Genomic DNA, 26,489 nt, shown 5'->3' with positions numbered 1-26,489 from the left:
TCCTTTTTATTGTTGTTACTAGTTACTATTATTATTATTATTATTATTATACTTAATGATGGTGATGATGATGATGATAATGACACTGATGATTTTTAACCGGATTAAAATCGAGTTTTTCTGAATGTTCATAAGAATTTCTCCGGCCTCCTGATTGACTTCGGAGTTTTGCATCTTGGGAGAGAAAGTGAAGGCATTAGCATTTTTAAGTGGATTGATCACATAAACCTTTTCTCTCCCAACCCCATCCTTGCCCTCATCCCCTCCCCCAGGCTCGAAAGAATTTTACTGGCTGTTAAGTCTGTGACCTTATTTTTCCTGATCTTTAACTTAACTGTTTTAGAGCATCTCTGGACGTCTGTATTTTTAATTTTTTATTTTTGTTTTTTTTATTTTTAATCTTTCATTTGTTAAATTTTTAAACTGTGCTGCAATAAAATGTGTGTGGTACTACTTAACACCTATGATGGTGATGGCATTTTCCCAGAAAGCCATTTTCCTCCTGTTACCCTTGAAATCCCATCCTGCTTTTCCTGTACACTACTACCCCTCACAAACCACAAGCTGCAGCAACATGGATGCCCAGCCTGGAACAGCAGCAGCCAGGATGACCTGGAGCCAGGGGGGCCTTCGGAACAGATGCACACCCTTCCCGGGTGATGGTAAGAGGTGTGAGGTCCACTTGGTTTCATTGCAGAGACTAGGAAATACACCCATTTAAGTCTAGTTGATACAGTGTAGGTGATAGCTTTTGGAAATGTTTGGATTAAGATTTTTTTTTTTTTTTTTTTTAATCTCAAGAGATGTTCCCCAAGGGATGCCAGCTCAGTTTTTTAAAAGCTGATGGAATTAGAGGTTGTAACTAACTTGGGCTGACAATTTTTTGATTATTGGAAAGAGGAGCTGAAGTTTACATATACTTCAGAATGAAAATGGTTTGTCTTAAATAGCAACAAGATAAGGACACCTTAGGTGGGTTTATTCTTAGATTGTTGAAAATAAGTAAAAATTTTCTGTAATTCAGAATAATCTTCCTTGGGTTTGTGACAATAGTTTTTTTATTGTATTCCATTTAGGCTATTCTTACTGAAATTTAACATGAATCAAACCACAAAAAACCTCCTGTAATAACTAAAATGCTTTTTCTTGGGAGGATTTTTGTTTTGCTTTGTTCTAAGGATAGGTAGATTGTTAATCTCAAAAAGCAGTGAAACTTTTTTAATCTGTATCCAAATCAGGAAATACAGAGTTGATCTCTCTTTCAGTGATAACTTGTGGCCCAGCAAATGTTAGGGAATGTGTTCTCAAGAGTACTCGGAAAGAATGAGAATCTAAAGAATTCAGAATTTAGCAACCTGTAGTATTTTATTTTAAAGATTAATTCGTCCATTTTGGGGGGGGGGGCAAAGGGAGAGAGAGTCCCAAGCGGAGTCCATACTTGAGTGCAGGGCTTGCAAGCATAACCTGAAACCAAGAGTTGAATGCCCAGCCGACTGTGCCACTCAGGCATCCCACAACATCTAGTATTTTACTGACTATGGTGGAATATTGTGGTAACTCACTATAGAGCTGCTGTAGTAGATTTCGAGCTGAGGGAAAAAGTAAAATGATCTTTAAAGGTGTAGTCAGTGCTGTGTATTGCTAGGATTAATCACATATTTCTGTTTTTCTTGTACTAAAAGAATAAAATCCACTTAAAAAGTGAACTCTGAAGGCATCCTCAAAAGAAAACAGAATGGGAGAAAGTGATATAGAATGTTCTGAGGTTATCTAGAAGAGGAATGGAAAATTTCTAGGTCCAAGTATTATTGATGTCCTCTGTTAAATGAAAGCTGTTTTTCCTGTTACTCTAATGTGATTGTGTGGCTCCTGTTCACTGTCAGTCCCTTGTTTTTGTTGTTGTTGTTGTTTTTAAGATATTTATTTATTTGACGGACAGAGATCACAAGTAGGCAGAGAGGCAGGCAGAGAGAGGAAGGGAAGCAGGCTCCCCGCCGAGCAGAGAGCTGGATGCGGGGCTTGATCCCAGGACCCTGAGACCATGACCCGAGCCGAAGGCGGAGGCTCAACCCACTGAGCCACCCAGGTGCCCCAGTCCCTTGTTAATCTTACAAATTCTTGTGGGTCATATTCTGTTTTGCGGAGATACAAAAAGGTATGGTAGTTTTTCAGGGACTTAGAACGTTGTGAGGGAGACAAATGAATAAGACTGTCATGGTGTGATTAGAGGTAAACATAGAACTTACAGAAGCATGTAAAAATGAGTACCTGAATGACTCTTAAAAGGGCAGGAAATGCTTCTGAGGGAAAGAGAACTGAACTGAACCTTAGAATTAAGACCAGATTATAAAAATTTAAAAAAAATTTTTTTTAAAGATTTTATTTACTTACTTGACAGATCACAAGTAGGCAGAGAGGCAGGCAGAGAGGGGAAACAGGCTCCCCGCTGAGCAGAGAGCCTGTTGTGGGGCTCCATCCCAGGCCTCTGAGATTATGATGAGGCTTAACCCACTGAGCCACCCAGGTGTCCCTAGATTGTAAAAATTTTAATGCCACGCTAAGGAGGTTGTATTTTATCCAAAAACTGTTGGTGAGCTGTTGAAAGGTTCTAAACCAAGGGAGTGAGATCAGTTTTCCATTTTGGAAATGTCACTCTGTTGGTGTGGAAATGGAGACTAAGATTGGAGGTTAGGTGATAAAGAACATAGTAAAATACACAGAAAAATAATGAGCTGGCCTGGTCAAAAGCAGTGGTATTGGAACTAGGGACTAGCTTATAAACGTAGGAGGATTTGGTAGTCCCTGTGATAAGGAGGAGCAAGGATTTCAGCTGACTCCCAGGATAGATGTTCGGTAAACAAAGGGAGCAGATTAGGGTAAGAGTAGGAGAAAGCAATTTAAACAATTGGTTTTTGAGATGCTCCTGGAACATTTAAGTAGAGATTTTATTCATTAGACATCTGAGTGCTTATTCTGAAAATCCTCATTAGGCGGGGTATCTGGTTGAACAAAACCTATTGCCCCCTGTCCTATCGGGTATTACAGATCATTGAGAGGAGAAATAGAATGACAAAGAGCACTGTATAATTTAGAAGGAAAAGAACAGAATGAGGTTATAGAAAGGGAACCAAATTTAGAATATGGAGGTGGGAGGGGAGTGTACTGCCAGTGAAATGATCTTGAATTGATGCTGAAATTAAGATCCAGAAGTGGATTATCCTACTTGAAAGCACAGGTAATGGGGGGAAATCTTGGCCTCAGAGCAAAAATTACTACTGGAGAGTAGGCACCAAGGATGCATAGAATAAGACACAGAGTTGGAAAGATGAGCGAAGTGGTTAGCAAGCTTGGTGTACTGGTGGTCCTTGTAGGGTCCTTATTTAGTATCTAGATTGTCTTGGGAACAAAAGGAGTCCTTTGAAGGACACTGGAGAATGCTTGAGATCCTATTTGGAATTTCCTTCTGGCTGTTGTCTGGGGAATGAGGACAAAGTTTAAGGAAGACACTAAATCAAAAGACTTATCCGGGTAGGTCACTATCTTTTAATCTCTCCTAGGCCTGGGGATACTCACCCAGTTGTTTCAAATGAGTTTTGTGTGTGTATTAATGGACAGATATAATTAGTTGGAAGAGGACAAGTTGATCAGACACTAGGATACTGATTACTTCTCTTAACAACCCATTGGGTAAGACATGATATGATCACTTCCCTGTTTGAAAGGAAAAATGAAGTAGATCCTTCCTTTTGGAAATAATAATCTGAACACCTTACTGTGTATATGTCCATCACTGTTAATGTTCTTATAACTTCTTAGTCATCATAACCTTTGTGTATTATCATTAGTGTAATGGAGATGAGAGCACTGAAACACAATTTTAAAAATTTGCTCAAAGTTAGACATACCTAATAAATGGTGACACATGGAGTCAACCCAGGCAGTTAAGTCTACAGATTTCAACTCTTAATCATATTAGATTGACTGTTCTTTACTTGACATAATGAAGTATTTTTGAAAAACATATCCATTTGGGGTACAGTTACCCCTCCCCTGAAAAAAAAAACTGCTTTGGATGACGACTTTTTTTTTTTTTTGTAAGATTTTATTTATTGGTCAGAGAGTGCGCAAGCAGGCAGAGGCAGAGAGAGAATCACGCTCCCTGCTGAGCAAGGAGCCCAATGCGGGGTTCCATCTCAGGACCCTGGGATCATGACCTCAGCCAAAGGTAGCAGCCCAACCGCTTCTAGAAAAATTTTTTTTTTTAAGATTTTATTTATTTAGTTGACAGAGATCACAAGTAGGCAGAGAGAGAGAGGGAAGCAGGCTCCCCACTGAGCAGAGAACCCGATTTGGGACTCGATCCCAGGACCCTGAGATCATGACCTGAGCTGAGGGCAGCGACTTAACCCACTGAGCTACCCAGGTGCCCTGGACTTCTATTTTTAGAGTATGCAACTAAATACCATCATTAAAATATTAAATATTTAGTTCTTAATCACTTTAAATGAAAATGATGGAGAGTCCAAAGTAATAAATTTAGATAGATGCAGCTTTGCGGTATAATTTTATAAATAAAATGTTTGGATGTGATCATATTTCAGGGAAGTAAACACATTTCAAAAGTGATTTTTAGTTGAAGAAATAACTATTTGTAGTTTAAAAAAACACATCCCAGTTTTGCTCCTTGAAGCATTTTTTATATAGTTTTTAGGTTTTTGTTCTGTTTCTGGCTTATTCTTCCACTCTATTGGAGTACTCTTGTGTCCAGTCTTCCCATTTCTCTTTTTACTCAAACTCCCTGTGTTACTTCGTTCGGTCAGATGATTTTCTGTACCATCCAAGCTAATGATTCTCATGCTTGCATCACCAGACTTAACTTTGAATGACATGCCAGTCTGTCTAGTTACCTAGCTGACTGCACCCCTGAATATGAACTATATCAATTTAAAAGTCCCAGATGGGGCTCCTGCTGTTCTCTCAAACCAGTGTTGCCAGTTGCAGTTAATGAAACTCAAGTTTTTATGTCATAAAGTCAGACTTCGGTTAGCCATCCTTGTCTTTTTTTTCTCCTAGACCTCCCCTTCGGGCTTGGTGGAGTATCCTGTCAGGGCTTCCTTTAAAATACAAGTATTGATCACACTGCCATGGCTTGGTCCAGTTTCAAGCTGCAGTTGTCTCGTGTATTATTGGGATAGGTTTAGGTTTCTTTTACCCCTTCCCATTGGTGTGTGGTAGCTAGATTGGTTTTGCTCAAATGTAATGTTGGAAAAACATACGGCTTAAAGGATTTGCCGCTTGAAACTCAGTAGCTCCCTATTTTCAGTGTTAAGATTCACTGTGATGGGACACCTGGGTGGCTCAGTGGGTTAAAGCCTCTGCCTTCTGGCTCGGGTCATGATCCCCCAGGGTCCTGAGATGGATCAGAGAGCATTGGGCTCTCTGCTCAGCGGGGAGCCTGCTTTCTCCTCTCTCTCTCTGCCTGCCTGCCTCCTACTTGTGATCTGTCAAATACATAAATAAAATCTTTAAAAATATTCATTGTGATTTTAAAAAATATCCTACATGGTCTGTTGTGCTTCTCCTCCCTTACTAGTTGTATACATACAGTATATTCTCTATCACATTGCCTCCTTACTGAGTCTTGAATGCTCGATGGTCCTGTCTCAGAGCCTTCCTTGGAATTTTCTTCCCCAAGACATTCCTAAGTTTAGGTTTCTCATTTCATTTTTAGGTTCTTAACTCAAAGGTCATGGCCTCACTGATGTTTTCCAAGCTCACGTAGACCTTCAAGCTTCCCCATCCCCACTGGGTACTGTGGTCTTTTCTCCGGCACACATAGAAGTTTATCATCTGTGTAGAGGTGTAGGGAAATATTTTGAAAGATACAGGTAAAACAATATTGTTAGGGTTGGAGGGAAACTTGCTGTGTGTGTGTTGAAAACAGCTTTAAGATAGGTTTGGCTGTGGTGGAAGGAATCAGGTTTTCATTTGAGAGCATAGGCTATTGTGCTTCTTATGATGGGGCTGTAGATAAAATTTGGAAGAACTTTATCCTTAAAAAAACTCTCTTGAGTATGAATGTATAGGCTTTCCAAAAAGTCATTCATACGTATAGCACATATATTCAAGTGGAAAAATTTTTTTACTTCATGTGAACATAACATAAAATTAGTAGAATCTGAACATTTAAATAGCTACATATATTACATTCTTGTACAGTATTTTACTTAAATAGAACTATTTTGGGCCCTTATGTTCTTCCCATTTTCCCCTTTCATACATAGTTGAATAGTCTGACAAAATTTTGTAGATTCCCTTAATTATTTTATTTTTAGATCTGTGTATGCATATATTTGGTGCTGTTTTCATTTTATTGTGAAAAATTCCCAGAGGAGTATAATTTCCATGAAATTGTCCAGCTTTAATAGTCCTTTGGTAATCTTGTTCCATCTGTACCTGCATCTGTCCTCTCAGCTTTGTTATTGAAGCAAATCCTTTATATATTTCATCTGTAGATCTTTCAATATGTATTTTTGAAAGATAAGGACTTAGAAATAAAATCATTGTCAAAAAATATTTAAGACCCTAAAATACTACTGTGGGGGCTGAAAAAGGCATTCCCCAATTGTGTTTCATTTTTGTGGGAGTATTAACAAGGATGATTGACTCTTGCTTACATGTTTTTTGCTTGGTCCTTTCCGGATTTTGAGAAGTTCCTTTATTAGAAGTTTAGTTTTTTTAAGTTGAAAGACTCTTGGCATGTTTATTCTCATTGGTGATAAAATTGAGGTCAGGGTAGCAAAAGATGGGATTCCTCTCTGTATATTTTACTGTTAATACTCAAATTTAGGTATAATCCTATGTTCTAGCTGCTTAGATCTGAGTGATGGAGAATGTTGTAAATTTAAGTTGGATTTCCTTATTAAAATAATTTCCTTACACAAAATAATTTCCTCTACTGGTCCTAGATCTTTTATTTACAATTCAGAAATGTAAAAATCTATGGAAAATTTTTTTCATTAGTTTGACAATTTGGTGACAAGCCTGATGTCAGTTGATATGAGATTATTTATAGTCTGTTACATTAAATGACTGTGATTATGCATATGATTGGAGAAATGCTAATATGTTTTATTTGACAGCTGTGTGCTTCCCCAGATCCCACTGGGGTGTAACACAACAAAAAAGGCATAGTATTATCTTGGTAAATTGTGTGAAAAATCCTGATTTTCCAAACACATGTATCCATGATACACTTTAAAAAGCATATTTTGTTGGAACTCAAAGATAATTAAATCTTCTGTCAGTAAGTATTGTTGACCTTTGCTATTCAGAATATGGTCTGTGCTCCAGCAGCAACATCATCATCGTCGTCATCATCATCATCATCATCTGGAAGCTTCGTAGAAATACAGAATTTCAGTGCTTTCTTCTAGAACTGTGCTGGGTACAGTAAAGATAAACTAGGTCTAGACTATTTGCATTCCTTTTTTATCGCTTGCTCGTGACTTAGAAATTTTGGTGGGCTTTGTGGCAAGAGTTTTTGGTGTTTGGGGGGGAAGTTGAGGATCATGGTGTCGCTCCATTTTGTGTAAATTTGAAATAATACAATGTAAAAAGTAACTATTTTATGTGTAAGATTTGAACTAATGATCTCCCCAAATTACAAATAAGGGTAAGAATCAACTAATTTCAAATAGGCAGAATGGGTAAATGGTTATACCACTTAAGCTAGTAATTGAAATAAATACATCTGAAATAGATGTATTTTGAATTATTACAGCTCTTAGGGAAATGATATATCTCGTATAATATGACCACTCTATTTTCGGTGGTAAATGATAGCTGAAGAGAGTAATATTTTATTTTATTTATTTATTTATTTATTTTGAGAGTAATAGTTTAAAAACAAAATTTTGCAGGTCTGTGTAGATGAATTTCTGTATACCTTCCACCTAGATTGCCATAGTTTCATTTTCTTTCATTGTTACTTGCTAAACCATTTGAAGGAAATTCTGATTTAAGACAGACCCCTAAAACTTAAAAGCATGAATCTCAAGTATAAGGATAGTGTTCTTACCAGGGGTTTATACAAATTAAACTAGATTCTCATTCACAAAAGAATTTTAGTTAATACTAGAAATAGTAAGTCCTTCTTACCTCTTTTTACTTAATATTTTTTAAAGATTTTATTTTTTATTTGACAGAGGTCACAAGTAGGCAGAGCAACAGGCAGAGAGACGGGGGGAAGCAGGCTCCCCACCAAGCAGAGAGCCCAGTGTGGGGCTCGATCCCAGGACCCTGAGATCATGACCTGAGCCAAAGGCAGAGGCTTAACCCACTGAGCCATGCAGGCACCCTTCTTTTTACTTACTATTTCTATATATTGCGTATGTTCTTGATGTTTTATATCCCAGCTGAGATTTATTGACCTTACTGTAGTAATTTTGAAATGTTAATCTTAATTCTTTTCCTGTAAAAAGGGGAAAGAATTTTTTTAAAGATTTTATTTGAGAGAGCATGAGCAAGCGAGGAGAACACAAGTGGAAGGAGAGGCTGAGGGAGAGAGAGAGGCATACTCCCTGCTCAGTAGGGAGTGTCTCTCCCAGGGTCAAGATCTGAGCCTAAGGCAGACCCTTAAATGACTGAGCCATCCCAGGTGCCCTATAAATATTTCTAATGCTTGTTTGATACTTGAAGATTTGGGGACCTCTTGTTTTTAAATGGCTTAAAGTGTTCCCAAAGTAAATAGATGTTTGTCAAAGGGAGTTTATATAGAGGCTGCTCTGGTTAAGAATATGATAGGCTTATTTTCAACAACATGGATGGAACTAGAGGGTATTACACAGAGCGAAATCAGTCAGAGAAAGACAATTATATGATCTTCCTGATAGGAGAAATTTGAGAGACTGAGTGGGAGGTTTGGGGGTAGGGAAGGAAAAAATGGAACAAGATGGGATGGGGAGGGAGACAAACTGAAAGAGACTTAGTCTCACAAGACAAATGGAGGAGGGTATGGAGAGGGTGGTTGGGTTATGGACATTGGGGAGGATATGTGATAAGGTGAGTGCTGTGAAGTGTGTAAGCCTGATGATTCACAGACCTGTACCCTTGGGGCAGACAATAGCATGTTAATAAAAATAATTTAAAATTTAAAAATATGATAGGCTTCTAAAATGCTGGATTCTTTTTTAGATTTTCTTTTTCTTTGTGACAGATTGTGAGAGAGCACAAGCAGAGGGAGAGGGAGTCCAGTGCAATGCAGGGCTGGATCCCAGAACTCTGGGGTCATAATCTGAGCCAAAGATAGGCACTTAACCACCCAGGCACCACTCCCCCTTTTTAATTTTTTTTTTTTAATTTTATTTATTTGAAACAGAGAGAGAGAGATCACAAGTATGCAGAGAGGCGGGCATAGAGAGAGAGGAGAAAGCAGGCTCCCCGCTGAGCAGAGAGCCCGATGCGGGCCTCGATCCCAGGACCCTGAGATCATGACCTGAGCCGAAGGCAGAGGCTTAACCCACTGAACCACCCAGGCGCGCCCCCCCCCTTTTTAATTTTTATGTAATCTTTGCGTGCAGTTGGGCTCTGCCCAACAACCCCCAAGATCAAGTCATGTGTTCTACCAACTGAGGCAGCCAGCGGCCCCCCTCCTCTTAAGTCTGATAGAACACTCTGAAGCACACAAATAACATTTTTCTTCTAAAAAAAAAAAATTTATTTATTTATTTATTTATTTATTTGACAGAGATCACAGTAGGCAGAGAGGCAGGTGGAGAGAGGGGGAAGCAGGTTCCCTGCTGAGCAGAGAGCCCAATGCGGGGCTTGGTCACAGCACCCTGAGATCATGACCTGAGCTGAAGGCAAAGGCTTAACCCTCCGAACCACCCAGGCACCCCAACAAATAACATCTTTTCTTTTCTTTTTAAGATTTTATTTATTTAGTTGACAGATCACAGGCAGGCAGAGAGGCAGGCAGAGAAAGGAGGAAGCAGGCTCCCTGCTGAGCAGAGAGCCCCATGTGGGGTCCATCCCAGGACCCTGAGATCATGACCTGAGCCAAAGGCAGAGGCTTAACCCACTGAGCCACCCAGGTGCCGCCAAATAACATTTTTTAATAATGACAGTTGATTATGAAGGTTGAGACTAGAGAATTGTCTTGTATTTGTCAGGACTAACAATGAGAGACCCCAAATTTATGAAACACAATATCCAGTGGAAAATTGGTCTTAGAGATGCCCATTTTCTTGATTTTACAGTTTTGAATTGCTCTGGTAGAAGGGAAGCACTCAACCTTTCCAACTTCTGTTTAGGGAGATACAGAAATCTTTGCTGATTCTAGGCCAAGCGGTGTATCACAATCATTAAATCTCAAGGTAGCATTAAGCTATCTTGGCAAAATAAAATTAGGAAAGCAGTATGGTTCTTGAAAAATTGAGAAAAAAATACTTAAAAACGTAAAAATACTACTGCATCCTAAGATAGCTTACACATAATTTAGATAATAGTTGACAGTTAAACAACACAGGTTTGAACTGTATGAGTCCACTTAGGTGGGTTTTTAAAGATACAAATACAGTACAGTACTAGAAGTATATTTTCCTTATGATTTTAACAATTTTTATTTTTGTTGTAAGAATACAGTATATAATCTACAAAATATGTATTAACTTACTGGTAAAGTTTCTGGGGAGTCAAGTTACATGTGGGTTTATTTTTGGGGCACAGTAGGGAGGTTAGTGCCCATAGCTCCTTATGTTGTTCAGGGGTCAGCTTTATACTATGTATGCTGCTTAACATCTTGAACATCTCTCAGTGTCAATACACTGTCATTTTAAAATAATTGTTGCTGCTTGTATTCAGTTGGATTGATGCACTGAAGTTGATTTAGCCAGTCCCATATAAAAGTCCCAATTACCTGTGAGAGTATGGTACCAATTCATAGAAATAATATGTAAAAATTACTATTTTAATTTAAAATGTTTATCCTTGTTCGGTAAGTGAAGTATGATGATTGGTTTAATTTGTATTTCTGTTAACAGTGATGTTCAATTTTTAAAAAAATCTCTGGATCTTTAGTATTATTTGCGAATAACCTGTACGCATCCTTGGCCCCTTTTTTTTGTTGGTATTTACCAGTAATAGTAAATAATGTAGTAATAGCTGCAGCTGCAGCAGCAATACTTGATATGTGCCAGGCACCATGTCAGTGTTTTCTGTACTTCATTTATGCCTGTGAGACAAGTACTGTCAATGATACTCCTTTTACAGTTGGAGAGTCTGGTTTTTGAAGGGATTGGCTTCGCAGAGGGTAGAGTACACTGTTGAGAGGGGTTGAGCTTAAAATTGAAACAAGTCTGCTTGACCCCAAAGTCTCAGCTCTTAAATCATTGGGTTGTTTACTATTTTCATGCATTTTTGTATACATTATTAAGAACTTGAATTGTGAATATGTGTATTGCAGACATCAAGGGTTTTTTGTTTTTGTCTTCATTTTTATGTCTTTTAGTTTTTTGTATTTGTACTTTGGTGATGTGTTGAAATTTTTGTTTTTTTAAGATTTTTTTTTACTTATTTGGCAGAGATCACAAGTAGGCAGAGAGGCAGGTGGGGGGAGGGGGAAGCCGGCTCCTTGCTGAGCAGAGAGCCCGATGTGGTTCTCGATCCCAGGACCCTGGGATCATGGCCTGAGCCGAAAGGCAGAGGCTTTAACCCACTGAGCCACCCAGGCGCCCCGAATTCTTATGTTCTATTTAGGAAGTCGCATTAGTCACTATTTTAAGCAAAGTTTGGTCATGGTGGGTATGGCTTGAATTTGTGGGAGTAGGTATTTTCCTTTGCGGTTTAAAATTATAAAAGGCTTTACCTAAATTTTGTTTTGCAGGTTTTTTAGTTACTAACTCAGGTCCTGCTCAAAACTAAACCAGAGTAGGGCTTTTCAGTATAGAGGAAATATGCAAAAGGACTTAACAGTTGGGACTGACTTTGTTGGTTGTCATTGTTTTGAAACTAGTACATAACATGAAAAAAATTTTGAAGGAAAATTGCATTAAGCTTTTTAAAATGATGAGGGCAAGACTCAGTATGGTGAACAAATCAGTGAGGAATACATAATTGCAAGGTTGTTAATACTTAATCAAAATTTGAAACTTCAGGCTGGAACTAAATAGAGGATGAAATGGTATTTGAAATGTAAAGCTCTGTACTAAATGTAAAGAAAACTAACAAAGTTGTCCCAATATGGGAACTTAGCATTATATTAATAAGTGTTTAAGAATTAGGAGGTTTACTTAGTGAATTCTGCATGTGTTGACAATGCAAAAGTTACCAGAAACCATAGCATCTGAATAGCATCAGAGTGTGTTCCATTCTTGAAAGAGCAACCAAATTTGGACTGGTACTGTGTTCAAAGGGACATTGATAGATTAAATTGTATTTGTTACAAGGCACCAGTTTTATTTTCATGGAAGGTGGTGAGGATAGGGAGTAGTTTGAATAAGATAATTTTAGGTTACAGAAAAAAATTAATTTTAATGGTAATGAATGGGCATTGAAGGAGGGAACTAAAGGAAGAAATTCATTAAAAGGCAGTTAAGATTTAGAATTGAATAACATGAATTCCTTGATTTTGGTGGCAGTTCTCAAGAGGCTAAATTATCATTTTTTTAAAAAGATATTATTTATTTGACAGAGATAAACAGTGATAGAAGGAACACAAACAGTGGGAGAGGGAGAAGCAGGCTTCCTGTGGAGTGGGGATCCTGATGATGGAGCATACCAGGACCCTAGGATCCTGACCTGCGCCGAAGGCATATGCTTTCAGTGAGCCCCAAGAGGCTAGATTACTAGTGAGCAAGGATGTTGTAAGGGGATTTTTTTTTTTTTAATTTTTATTTTAAGATTTTTTATTTATTTGATAAGAGATCACAAGTAGGCAGAGAGGCAGGCAGAGAGAGAGGAGGAAGCAGGCTTCCCGCTGAGCAGAGAGCCCGATGCGGGGCTTGATCCCAGGACCCGGAGACCATGACCTGAGCCAAAGGCAGAGGATTCAACCCACTGAGCCTCCCAGGCGCCCCTTGTAAGGGGATTTTAACATCGTTTGAAGAACTGCAGGGTGGTTGAACTATGAGATTTGGTTTTTCCCTCTTTAAGATTCTGGGAATTTTTTTATTTTTTTAAGATTTTATTTATTTATTTATTTGACATCACACAGAAGGGGGGAAAGCAGGCTCACTGAGCAGGGATCCCAATGTGGGGCTCGATCCCACAACCCTGGGATCATGACCTGAGCCAAAGGCAGATGCTTAATGACTGAGCCATCTAGGCACCCCTCTGCGAATATTTTCTTAAAGACCTTCACTTTAAAATTTTTTTCGGGGCGCCTGGGTGGCTCAGTGGGTTAAAGCCTCTGCCTTTGGCTCGGGTCTGGGATTGAGCCCCCGCATTGGGCTTTCTGCTTAGTGGGGAGCCTGCTTCCTCCTCTCTCTGCCTCTCTGCTTACTGTGATCCCTCTGTGTCAGATAAATAAAATCTTAAAAAAATAAATTTTTTTTTTTTTGTCATTATATTACCCATTTATACTTGGGTAGGAACAGTCTTCTATAAAAATGCTTATTAAGGGATCCTTGAAGAAATACATATATAAAACAATATTTTTCTTATTTAATATTTTGGTGTTTTGGTTCATTTCTATCTTATACCTGTACACCTATATTTTTGATGAATTTTTAGCAGTATGGAGTCTTTACCATATGTAGTTTTAGGGTGTATTATAAACATTCTTCACTTCGTTTTCTACAATATGTTTTAAGTGGTTATGTAGTGTTTTTTATTAAAAGGGATTCACAGAGCTTACAGATGCTCAAGAGTTTTCTGTTTCAATTCCAAACATAGGATAAGCTGAAATTTAACATTGCCAATTGCTTAATTAATGCAAGTATGTAGGCCCAGCCGTTGTTTGGCACTTTTTAAGAATTTTCAAAGGAACCTAGAGAAATATGTACTGGTTTACGTCTCGTTTGTTTGCTTAGTTATAGCAGTGGGAGTGCCATACCTTTTCACCCCATCGGATGATCATTCTTAAATTAGCAAATCTGATAGAAAATGCTACTTTCTGGGAATTCGCTAAAATGTGAGACCTGGTGTACATCTTCTCTTTGTTGTTAATAGGAGCTTTAATAAACTTTGGAACAGGTAATACTACGTATGTAAAATAAACCATCCATGTTCTAGCCTTCTTGTTATGGTAGCTGCTGTGTAGATTGCTATGTTTGCTCTCCATATGTGTGGTGTTTTGTTTTGCCCTTGAATAGTTTTAGGCATGATAGTTCACTTAAGAACTTGAAGATGCCTGCATCTCCTCTAAGAATAAATATAATCTATATAAACGAAATTACCAAGCCAGTGAAAATTAGTAACACTGATTCAATAGTTTCTTGTATACAGTCCATAATAAAATTCCCTGTCACCAAAAAAATGTTTGCAATCAGTTCAGTCAAGGTTCAAAGGGTCACACATTGCTTTCTTAATCTAGAAAAGGTTTCTACTTTGTATGTATTTCCCTATGTGCAGGTTCAGATATTTTACCAAGGATATTGCATAGGTGATGTGTTTTTCTTATTTTTGTCACACCAGGAGGCATGTAATGTCAGATCAGTTGGTTTAAGTGGTGGCATTTATTTTCCGTTCCAAAAGTACATTTTTTTCCCCTTTATAATCAGTATTTTGGGTAAATAAATCCTGTTTTCTGCCCTTTTTGGGCAGAAAAGCTTGATACTTTTTCCCCAGTGATTTTAGCATACATCGACAGTTACCTGAATTACTATTTTTCTTTCATTTTTTTTATTATTTTTTTATTTTTAAAGATTTTATTATTTGACACAGCAAGAGCGGGAACACAAGCAGGGGGAGTGGGAGGAGGGAGAAGCAGGCTTCCCACTGAGCAGGGAGTCAAATGTGGGGCTCCATCCAAGGACCCTGGGATCACAGCCTGAGCTGAAGACAGACACTGAACGACTGAGCCACCCAGGGGCCCTCTCTAAATTATTCCTTAAATTAAAATTTTTCGAGTTTATGATCTATTTGTTTTGCATTTCCTGACCGTTTTTTTCCTGTTCATATTTGTTGGGGCTGTTGCATGTTTTCTGTTGTTCAGGTTTTGGCAACTGTGTGTGTAAAATTTTTTACTGAAGTTTTGATCCATCTATAATTTATTTTGCGGGGGAACCTGGTTCAGTTGGCTAAGTGTCTGACTCTTGATCTCACCTCAGGTCTTGATCTTGGGATCATTAATTCAAGGCCTGTGTTGGGCTCCAGGCTGGGTATGGAACCTACCTAGAAGAATAAATAAGTAAAAATGGCCCACTTAGGTTTTTGTGTCCTAAAAAGGTCCTTAAAAGTACCAACATAACGCTATTTAATCAATGTTAGTATTCTTGACCTTGAGGTCATACCTGTTTTGAAGAAACAAAAACAAAAAAAAAGTTTTGGGGGTGGAGCAGATTAAAGTACACTGTTGTTTTTGCAGACACATGGACAGTTCATTGTTAACCAGAGGGAAATAATTGATGGAATGCACTAAAGATAACATAGGTAGAGAACAAATGAGGGCCAGATAGAGTAATGTGAATGTAAATGGGCAAAATAGGAACTTAAGTTTGTTAAAGACAGATAACTTAGTTCAGATGATGACGCTTTAAGTAGAAGGAGAATTTTATAGTATCCAAAAGGTACTGAGAAACGTTGACAGATTGTGAAAGGCAGTATGAAATAGAAGAACTTGGACTCTAGATTAGTTATCTTTAAAAAAAAAAAAAAAATTGCCAACTCGTTGCTGCCATCTAGTGATATTTTGCTTTCTATACTCACAGAAAGTTGGGAAATAACAGTCATTTGGTAGTTGCATTTGGTTCACATTGAATGTATAGGCTAGTTAAGGGGTAGAAATAAAAATTCTGAGGTAGATTTCTGCATTTTCTTGTCTGAGGCAAGTTATTTCCTTTGTTTTCTGTTAGTATGATTTTGACATTTCATAAGCCATTCAGATGTTGTGTTTGATTTTTTTTCTTTCTGGGCTAATAGATAATGTGATATCAGTAAGTATAACTGTGAGTAGCCTAGGTGAATAGGGTGAGCAGGTAGAGCATTGGCTGAAATTTCAGTAGAAACATCTTGGGTGTATTACCTATTTTCTCTGATGGGTTTTTTGTTTGTAGTAAATGTGCCTAAATACAATGAACACAGTCTGAATAGTGGCACTGTGTTGTCAAATATTTATCTTTTCAATCCGTTTCCACTAAAGGTGGAGTTACACTGCCCTGCAAATAAAGGCAAAGAAGCGAAAGGCTTAATTCTAGTTATAAATTGATTTTTGACCCCATCAAAATCCGTAGTTTTGGACTATTTGAGTTGTGTACCACTCATAATTATCAAATAGTGCAATTTGCCTCTCCCACCTTACTGCACCTTTTCCCAGCACAATTTACTTGAGATTTAATGCTAACTTAAGAGAAACGGAGTACTTGTTACAAACAATTCCCAACTTTTTAGCTAGATTGAAAATCCAAGATCAGTTTGTCTCAAGAGGGCAAAGAATCAGGATAGCATGATCTTCAGAATGAACAGTTAAAAATAAAATTTTGAGAGGCTTGCTTGCATTCTGAGCAGATGTAGATTTTGTTTTATTTATTTGTTGGTTTTAGGATATAAATAGAATGGCAGAAATGGAAACAGAAACATTTCTTAAAAAAGAAAAAAACCTGTCAGAATGAACAAGCAGAGGGAGTAGGCTCCCTGCTGAGCAAGGAGCCCACTGTGGGATTTAATTCCAGATGACCCGATCTGAAGGCACTTAACCACCTCAGCCACCCAGGCACCCCGAAAATCTCTTGGTTTTATTGCTTTAACATAAAGTCTATGATTAGATGCATAGATCCTTTGGTCTAATAAGGCAATAAAGGTAACTGAGTATTCTTAGTTTTGATTTGTTAACCAGATAAGACATGCCTTACCGATCCTTTGATGGTAAAAATCACGGGATGAGGGGCACATGGGTGGCTTAGTTAAGCGTCCAGCTATTTAGTTCAGTTCAAATCTTGATTTCAGGGTCATGAGTTCATGCCCCATGTTTTTAAAAAAGGTGGGATGAAAATATATGTATATATAAATATAAAATACATAGTATAACACCTGTGTCCGTATGTGCCCAGGGACTATAGTTTTGAGTGCTACCACTCAAATAACCTTAAGGAAAATGTTGATATCATTCCATTTTATTTTATTGTGTTCAAATTCTGCTTTTCTGGAAACCAGATCCACTTGATCATTGGTAGTGAATTAAATGGGAAGCACAGTTTCCATGGAACATAGTATTTCAGAAATCTACCCTCTTTTTTTTTTTTTAAGATTTATAGTGGGTTTTTTGTTTTATTTTTGAGAGAGAGAATGAGTTGGGGAGGGCCAGTGGGAGAGGGAGGCACAGAATTTCTAGTAGACTGAACACCCAGTGTGGAGCCAGACATGGGGCTGGATTCCGCAATCCTGAGAACATGACCTCACTTGAAATCAAAGAGTTGGAAGCCTAATTGACTGAGCCACCCATGTGCCCCAGAAGTTTACTCTCTTGATATTACTCTTTGAAACCAATTTTAGGAAAGAATTTTTTTTTATTCTGTGTACTTTTCTTTACTTGGATGTTAAAAAGAATGAATTTGACATTTTTTCCCCCCCTTAGGGCATCTGGCTGGTTCAGTTGGTAGAAAAGGCAACTTGATCTCTGGGCTGAGTTGAGGTCCCACATTGGATATAGAGATTATGTACACACATAACTACGTAATCCTTTAGAAAAGGGTTTTTCTATTAACACCTGAAACTAATATAACACTATATATTAACCGGAATTAACAAAAACTTTAAAAAACATTTTTTCTGAGAAAACTTTAAAAAGGATGTGACTGGACTAATTTCATCTGTGAGGAAATTTGGAGTATTTAGAATGTGCCAGAAACTTCTAGTTGTGGAATTTATAAACTGATTGATAAGGATTAACCAAATTTTAAATTGCAAACATTTTTAAGAATTTGTGTATTTTAGAGACAGCTTGCTTATGCATGCACAGGGAGAGGGGGGAAGAGAGAGAATCCCAAGCACACTCCCCCTAAGCACCGAGTCCGGGGAGTTGATCCCACAAGATCCACAAGGTCATGACCAGAGCTGAAACCAAGAGTCAGACACTCAACCAGCTGAGCCACCCAGGCACCCATTGACTTAAAACATTTGATCATAATTCCCACATTATTGAAAGTGATTTTCAGGTATTTTTTTTATATATAGTAATCTTTACTCATAACCTGGAGCTCAGACTCACGACCCTGAGATCAAGAGTCGTATGTTCTTACTGAGGCAGCTAGGTGCCCCTAAAGTGATTTGTGGATAAAGACTGCAGTTGTTGGTAATAAGAATACCAAATTGTTAAAAATGAGTTTAGAATGTAATATGCTACAGAGCTATCTATGTAAGGTTAAAAGCAAAAAAATAAAGTGTGTGGAATTGTACTAGGAGTATGAAATTGTGGAAAATCCAGACTGGGAAACTTCAGGTCAAATACCCTGTATTCTTCAAGCAATAAATTTGAATTTAAGGGGGTGCCTAGGTGGCTCAGTTGGTTAAGTGTCTGCCTTCGGCTCAGGTGATGATCTCCCGGATCTTGGATGGAGCCCCACATCTGACTCCCTGCTCAGCAGGGAGTCTCCCTTTGCCCTTCGCACCCACTCGCGCTCTCACACAAATAATAAAATTTTTTAAAGTGGTGACTACAAAGAATAGTAGTTACTTTGGGGGGTTGGAAAGGTTTAAAGAATGGAATGCTGCACATGGGGCTCTGAGTTAGTCTTGAGATTGTGGAGACTAAGCCACTCTGGCATCTTGAGACATTTTTGTTACAGTACCTTGTACTCATGCATTCTTGGAGCAGGGAAAAAACCCTTCCTGTTTCAACTGCTTTTCTTAAAATTGGCTCCCTTGACTTTCCACTAAATGGGTATTTGGGGATTCTTCCATTTCTAGGTCTTTCTGGTTCTCCTGCAGTGGTAGATAACCATGCACATGTGGGCTATTGGCTTCCCTTTACCAGCTTGCGTTATGGCATTTTGATTGGGGTACCTGGGCACCCAAGTTTATCTAGTTGCTTTTATATGGGGATTCAGAAAGGTTCAAAAACTCTGATGATGATGTTTTGTTCTGGGAAATCTAGGGGTTACCCCCTGCCTTAGTTTCTTTGCATTTAGGATACAGATTTCAGAGGTAGGGTGAAATGTGACCTCAGTTCATTTGGTATTTGTAAAATTTTGGTAAATACGGTCCCTCTTCAATAGTTTTGGAACAGTGGTATCATTAGAGTGTAAACTGTGAGGAATCCTGCTCTTCATGTTTTTCCTCTGAAGTAGCCTTGGTACCTAGTACTTACCAGATATTCAGTAAATGTCCAGTGAAAAAAATGTATTAATTTGTAGTAATTTATTCTTTAGAAGATGTGTTCCTTGGAACAGGGTTAATGGACCTTTGTGGGTTCACTTGTCTTTATTGTTGCTTATACCTTGATTAAATCCTTAGTATGTACATTAAATCCTTTAGCCAAGCTTTTGAGGCTGAGGTCATTATTACTGTTAACAGAAATTAACAGGATTCTTGTAGCAAATTTAGTAACCACATACAATTGGAGAAAATAGATAAAATTACATACTTTTTTTTAAAAAAAGATTTTATTTATTTAACAGAGATCACAGGTAGGCAGAGAAGCAGGCAGAGAGAGACATGGGAGGAAGCAGGCTCCTCGTGGAGCAGAGAGCCCGATGTGGGGCTCGATCCCCAGACCCTGGGATCATGACCCGAGCCAAAGGCAGAGGCTTTAACCCACTGAGCCACCCAGGCGCCCTAAAATTATATACTTAAATTCAGAGATGGCAATCATCGTTAGCACATTTTTACTTGTGTATCTGGATGTTTATCAGCCTTTCCAGATGGAGTTCCATGGGTTTTAAACCTTAATATCCTAAGGCATTCTTTTGTAATAAATTGTCTACTTCTAGATTGGTTCTAGCTATGTACCGTCTTTGTAAAAAGTGAAAAAATAACCATTTAAATCGACTTCTGTGGTTCCAAGGAGTATATTTGAAGGGGACATTATTGTCAGTTTGTTTTACACTCTTGTTTACTATGCTGATGGCATGTAGAAAGAACCATTCTCTTCCCCAACAGGTAATTGCTAATTAAATCTAGGAAGATTTATCGTTTTAGTTACTATTATTTTCTATAATATGTAGAATATGTTTATTTTTTGTGAAAATAATTGTAGAAAACTGGCTTGAGTTCTCCCCTCTTATATTAATAGCAAGCCTTAATAACCAGCAGTAATATTTGAAACCAGTTAGTCCTTTCAGTAGGTTTCTGTTTTTGGTGTTCTGAGGAGGCTTTCTGGGACGTGAAAGAGTGTTGGTGACTCTGTTCCATTGTTTGGTAAATTCTTATTGCTTAGTCTAAGAAAAATTAACTTGTTTATAAAGCTATAATTCAGAAACCAAAATCAAGTAAAGACTTTCTTAATTTTAGAAAGGCTAGGAGGGAAAAGCGGTTGTTACAGCTTTAGAAATCAGTACTACTTGTGAAATGAGTAGTATTTTAAGGATCAGAATATTAGTGATCTATATAAATGATGTTACACTACCTGTTTTGTTACACACATATATGCATATATAGAAGATATTTTTATGTAATCCATGAACTAGTTTGTCATTCTTCTGGGGATTGGAAAAATAACATCCTAGATACTCATCTGATGCGAGTTTCAAAGGGATGAATGGAAAAATAAATTAATCTTAAGAATGGTACTCTGAATCTAATGTGGGACCATCTTAAACTGTTTTAAGTTTGGTAGTTGGAATGGGAAGGGGCAGCAGATACAAACCCTAAAAGAATGTCAAAATGTTTCTACTTGAAAAAACCTAAGGTGATAGAACATGAATCTCCTTGTAATTATAATGTGACTGAACCTTCATATACATTTTTTTTTTAAAAAAAGATAACTTTTGTTTTGAGGAAAGTGGTACTCTTCTTAGTTCTCCTGGTCCTCTCTCGATTCATGCAGTGTTCTATGTGCTAGTTTTATCATCATCACCATCTAGTATTACAGATATCCCAGCTGTATTTTCTAGATCATCACATAAAAAATAGATTGAGTCATTGTATTCTATAAAATGATGTATTGTTACTTAAGATATCTCTGGCATATTATGAATCGTTTAATGTACCTGGAAATATTTCCAGAGTGAATGATTTGGGTCTATATATTGCCTTAGTATAATAAAGTTAATTATATTTGAAGGGGAGAGGGTCTCTTGCCCACATTTATCTAGCTAAAAATGGTTTGGGCAGAGTTTTGTATATCTTTGGAATAGGTGAGACTCATTTTAATAATAGCAATGTGTAAGAAGGTGGAGTTATTGATATATGGCAGGAAATGGTTAGGTTAGTATGAAAAGGAGGGTTAAAATTTATGAGAAGTTGATAATAGAGAGTTCAAGGTATTCTAATTTACTTGAGGACTTAAGAACAGAGAGGGCTCACTTGAAATGAATAATGCCCTTAATTGTGTTGCTAGTTGTCTTTGAAGAGCACCCCCCCCTCCCCGCAACCCACGGTCCCTTGAAATGATAATCTGGCACTGCTGGAGTAGACTAGGGAAGATGGAACTGAATTTGTATAAGGGTGCATATATTCAGGAGCTCTCCTCTCTAAAATAGTAATATACTTTGTGAGAGCCGATTAAGTTGACTGATATGATACTCTAGTCACAGTGTTCAAAATAAAGAGTAGAAAGTTTTATCAAGGAGTATTTTGGCTCTAGTCTCTTTTTTTAACCTGAATGCTTTTTTTTTTTTCCATCCAGTTTTTCAGCTTTGTGAAGAACCTTAACATCAAAGAAAATGGCCAGCAATGTTACCAACAAGACAGATCCTCGCTCCATGAACTCCCGTGTATTCATTGGGAATCTCAATACTCTTGTGGTCAAGAAATCTGATGTGGAGGCGATCTTTTCAAAATACGGCAAAATTGTGGGTTGCTCTGTTCATAAGGGCTTTGCCTTTGTTCAGTATGTTAATGAGAGAAATGCCCGTGCTGCTGTGGCAGGAGAGGATGGCAGAATGATTGCTGGCCAGGTTTTAGGTAAGATCTGGGTTGTATTTCTTCGTTGACTGTTTAATTCAGATATGAGTTTTTCTGTTCATGCTTCTGTTTTTCTTACTTTCCATTAAGCTAAGTTGAAAAAAATGTTAAGTTTATAGTTGTAATTGGCTAAATAAGGATTTTACTCCTTTCTGTGTAGCAGAGACTGGATAAACCAGTTGGTGGTCTTGAGTAAGGTCAGGAAAATAGGAATGACATTACATAAGGTACAGTGGCTGCCCTAAATAGCTGTCCTCCTGCTCACAGTAGAATGGGCAAAGGCAATATAGCTTAGTCACTCATGGGCTGTGGAGTCAGATTGCTTGACACAACTGTTTTGGGCAGTCTACATAACTTGGCTGAGCCTTCTCATCTGTTAAAATGGAGGTATAGTATATCAGTCTATTACCTGTTCTCCACCCCCACTGCCAAAGATATTATTTATTTGGCAGAGAGATGCAGGGAGAGTGGGAGAGGGAGAAGCAGGCTTTGTGTGGAACAGGAAACCCAATGCTGGGCTCCATCCCAGGGCCCTAGGATCATGACCAGAGCCGAAGGCAGACACTTAAACCACTGAGCCACCCAGGCACCTCCAGTCTGTTATCTGTTCTTACCTGAGATAATAGTACTTTGGTGTTACCAAGAATTTGGATTAATTAGGATGTTTCATGAGAAGCTTCTGGTGTAAGTCTAAAATGTCACGCTCAATAAAAGATGCTTAGTGTTACATATGTTTTAGCATTAGCAGTACAAACTGGTTTTGTTTTTGGTCTTAGAGTACATAAGATGTTCCTGATGATTGTAGAATTTAATCTCCATGAATAATTTTGACTGCTTATCCATTGCTAAGATTTGCTGTCAGAATCACAGTTAATTTTATATAGCTTTTTTTTTTTTAAAGATTTTATTTATTTATTTATTTGACAGAGATCACAAGTAGGCAGAGGAGGCAGGCAGAGAGGGGGGAGCAGGCTCCCTGCTGAGCAGAGGGCCCGATGTGGGGCTTGATCTCAGGACTCTGGGATCATGACCTGAGCCGAAGGCAGAGGCTTTAACCCATTGAGCCACCCAGGCGCCCCTATATAGCTTATATTTTTCTGTGTGTGAATATTAGGGAAGCTGAAGGGTTTGTAAGACAAAAGTCCATTTCTTTTTGTCCTTTATGAATAAAAGGGAACAAGCACACAGACATCTTGAGTGCCACAGAATGGCTAGTTCCATTGTTGATAATGTATTGTTTAGCAGTTAAAATTATCTACTTCAGATTTATAAAGTTTACAGCAATTCATAATTACGTGAGACTTTTTAGGGGCGCATGAATGGCTCAGTCGTTAAGTGTCTACCTTGCCTGTGGCTCAGATGATCGAGCCCTGCTTGTGTTCCCTCTCTCACTGTGTCTGTCCCTCTGTCAAATAAATAAAAAGACTTCAGTTTTCTGAAGATTCCTGTGGTGGCTTATTTAAATTTTCTTATTGTTTTCAACATTATCAAGAGTTTGTATTCAGGTGGTGGTTGTTTTTTGTTTTAATTTTTTTTTTTAAGATTCTATTTATTTATTTGACAGAAATCACAAGTAGGCAGAGAGGCAGGCAGAGAGAGAGGAGGAAGCAGGCTCCCTGCTGAGCAGAGAGCCCGATAGGACCCTGAGATCATGACCTGAGCCGGAGGCAGAGGCTTTAACCCACTGAGCCACCAGGCGCCCTGTTGTTTTTTCTTTTTCTTTTTTTTAAATGCATAGTGTTCAAGTTGAATTCCACCTTAAATGTTTTATTTTCTACCTGGCTTTCTTCAGGATGCTGTGAATTTTTTTCCCCTGAAGTATTTCCATGTTGGTGTTTACTTACAGTACTACACAGAACTTAAGCATTTCATAATGATTGTAGTATTTAATAAATACTTCCTACATAACATGATTTATTATAAAGTTTCAACTGTTTTTGTTTTTGTTTTTAAATAAGTGACAGCTCCACTCTTGGAGTAAACAGCATTCTTACTATCAGGAGCAGCTCTCTTTAAAGATGTTATTTTATTTTAAAGTTTTAGTTTTTTGTTTTTGTTTTTTTTTTTAAGATTTTATTTATTTATTTGACAGAGAGAGATCACAGGTAGGCAGAGGGGCAGGCAGAGAGAGAGGAGGAAGCAAGTTCCCTGCTGAGCAGAGAGCCCGATGTGGGGCTTGATCCCAGGACACTGGGACCATGACCTGAGCCGAAGTCAGAGGCTTTAACCCACTGAGCTACCCAGGCGCCCCTAAAGTTTTAGTTTTTAATTTTTTTATTTGACACAGCGTGAGAAGAGGGAGCAGCAGGGAGAGGGAGAAGTAGGCTTCCAGCTGAGCAGGGAGCCAAATGTAGGGCTCCATTCCAGGACCTTGGGATCATGATCTGAGTTGAAGGCAGACGCTCAACTGAGTCACCCAGGCACCTTTCTTTCTTTTAGAGAGGGGTGGGGCTGGAGAGAAAGGGGGAAAATCTGAAGTAGACTCCTCCCCTGAGCACAGAGCATGATGGCCTTTGGGGCTTCATCTCACAACCCTGAGATCATAACCTGAGCCAAAACCAGCAGTTGGATGCTTAACCAGCTGAGCTACCCAGGTGCCCCTCGACAGCTTTTTAGACTATTTTGAATGTTTGGTTACTGTTTCTCAGTGGCTCTTTGCGTAAAGAGCTCTCATTCTAGAATAAAAGTATTGTGTAATTTGTAAACACTTACTAAATGCTAACTATTTTTAAAAATCCCAACCATACTGGATTAGGATGGAAAAATACTGGAAGTTAGAGAATCTTGTAATCCTTGACCTTGAAGATCCATGGAACAGTTGTAATTGGAGAATACATGAGAAATTTTCATACCTATTTGTCCTATATCCAAAGTACAAGAAGACACACGTATAAAACTTTGGCATCTGTAAAATGGCTGCGTCATAAAATGAAGTCAGGGTTTTTCATGATATATTTTTTTTTAACTGTCATGGAAATTTACTAACACAGAAGTAGAGAAATTTAATGAATTTGTAAGTACATCTCACCTTGTTAAATACCAATATTTAGTCATGTTTTCATCTATTTTATTGGTTTTCTTTTAAATTTCATTAGAATAATTCTAAGACTTCATATATCCAGCAGATAAGAACTTTTAACAAAATGTAAACCACATTGCTCTTATCACATAAAGAAACTCAACAATAATTCCTTAATACCATCAAATATTCAATCCATGTTTAGATTTCTATATTATTTCAGACTTTTTTTAATAACTTGCTTTATTCAGATCAAGATCCAGTCCATGTCCACATATGCATTTGATTAATTACCCCCCCTTTTTTTTTTTGACAGAGATCAGAAGTAGGCAGAGAGGCAGGAAGAGAGAGAGAAAGAGGAGGAAGCAGGCTCCCTGTTGAGCAGAGACCCCCGATGTGGGGCTCGATCCCAGGACCCTGGGATCATGACCCAAGCCAAAGGCAGAGGCTTTAACCCACTGAGCCACCCAGGCGCCCCTGATTAATTGCCCCTTAGATGTCTTGAAGTCTTGAGTTTCCCCCATACCTTCCTTTCCTGTTTGAAAAATTTGTGACCTTTAATTTGTTACTGATTTGATTATTTGTGGTATCATTTAATTTGTTCTCTTCCTCTGTTTTGTGTAATACTGCCAGATCTAGGGCAGCACTGTCCAATAGAAATGTAAATGTGTATACTTCAGACACATCTGAATTCAGGCTTGTGGCTAGCAGCTCACTATATTGGACGTGCAGATCTAGAAGTTTGATTTAATTCAGATTCCATTTATTTTTGGTGAAAACGTTATGTGAATAATGTTAATGTATTTTATATTGTAACACACCTTAATATGGTTGCCCATTTTTAGTACTGTTAAGGATAATTTGTAGGTTCAGGTTTTACGTCTTGATCCATCTGTGATAAAGTTTGCCATCAATTTTCCACCTTACTGGTGATCATTCGTTGATGATCATTGATGAGGTATTTCATAAGGGGTTGCAAAAGAGTAGATTTCTAATTTCCTTCTTAAGTTTTCTGAAATGAACAACTCATTAATATTTGCTTTTTCTGAAATACCATTCATGTTGGAAAGACCAGATAAATTTTTTTCAGAAACTCTTCAATAGGGGCATCTGGGTGGCTCAGTGGGTTAAAGCCTCTGCCTTCGGCTCAGGTCATAATCCTGGGGTCCTGGGATCGAGCCCCACATCGGGCTCTCTGCTCAGCAGGGAGCCTGCTTCCTTTCCTCTCTCTCTGCCTTCCTCTCTGCCTACC

The 26,489-nt window shown here is 38.1% G+C and overlaps 1 protein-coding gene across 9 annotated transcripts in view; it reads left to right on the top strand.

The window, feature by feature from the left end:
* Positions 1–26,489, top strand: part of HNRNPC (heterogeneous nuclear ribonucleoprotein C) — a 57,567-nt gene that overhangs the window by 5,536 nt on the left and 25,542 nt on the right. For 7 of the 9 annotated variants that reach the window (XM_032857008.1, XM_032857005.1, XM_032857006.1 and 4 more), the window contains one exon: positions 21,941–22,218. In XM_032857008.1, coding sequence (XP_032712899.1) covers positions 21,978–22,218 — 241 coding nt within the window. In that variant the 5' untranslated portion in view covers positions 21,941–21,977. Of the gene's footprint in view, positions 1–59; positions 670–21,940; positions 22,219–26,489 lie in introns of those variants that run through there. The other 2 variants (XM_032857007.1, XM_032857009.1) reach the window with 2 other exon arrangements.

Source organism: Lontra canadensis, unplaced genomic scaffold (assembly GCF_010015895.1).
Source record: "Lontra canadensis isolate GAN:19392208 unplaced genomic scaffold, GSC_riverotter_1.0 scaffold12, whole genome shotgun sequence".
NCBI classification, from domain to species: domain Eukaryota; kingdom Metazoa; phylum Chordata; class Mammalia; order Carnivora; family Mustelidae; genus Lontra; species Lontra canadensis.
Note: the sequence above shows the minus strand (reverse complement) of the source record. Positions and strands in the feature narration are given on the sequence as shown.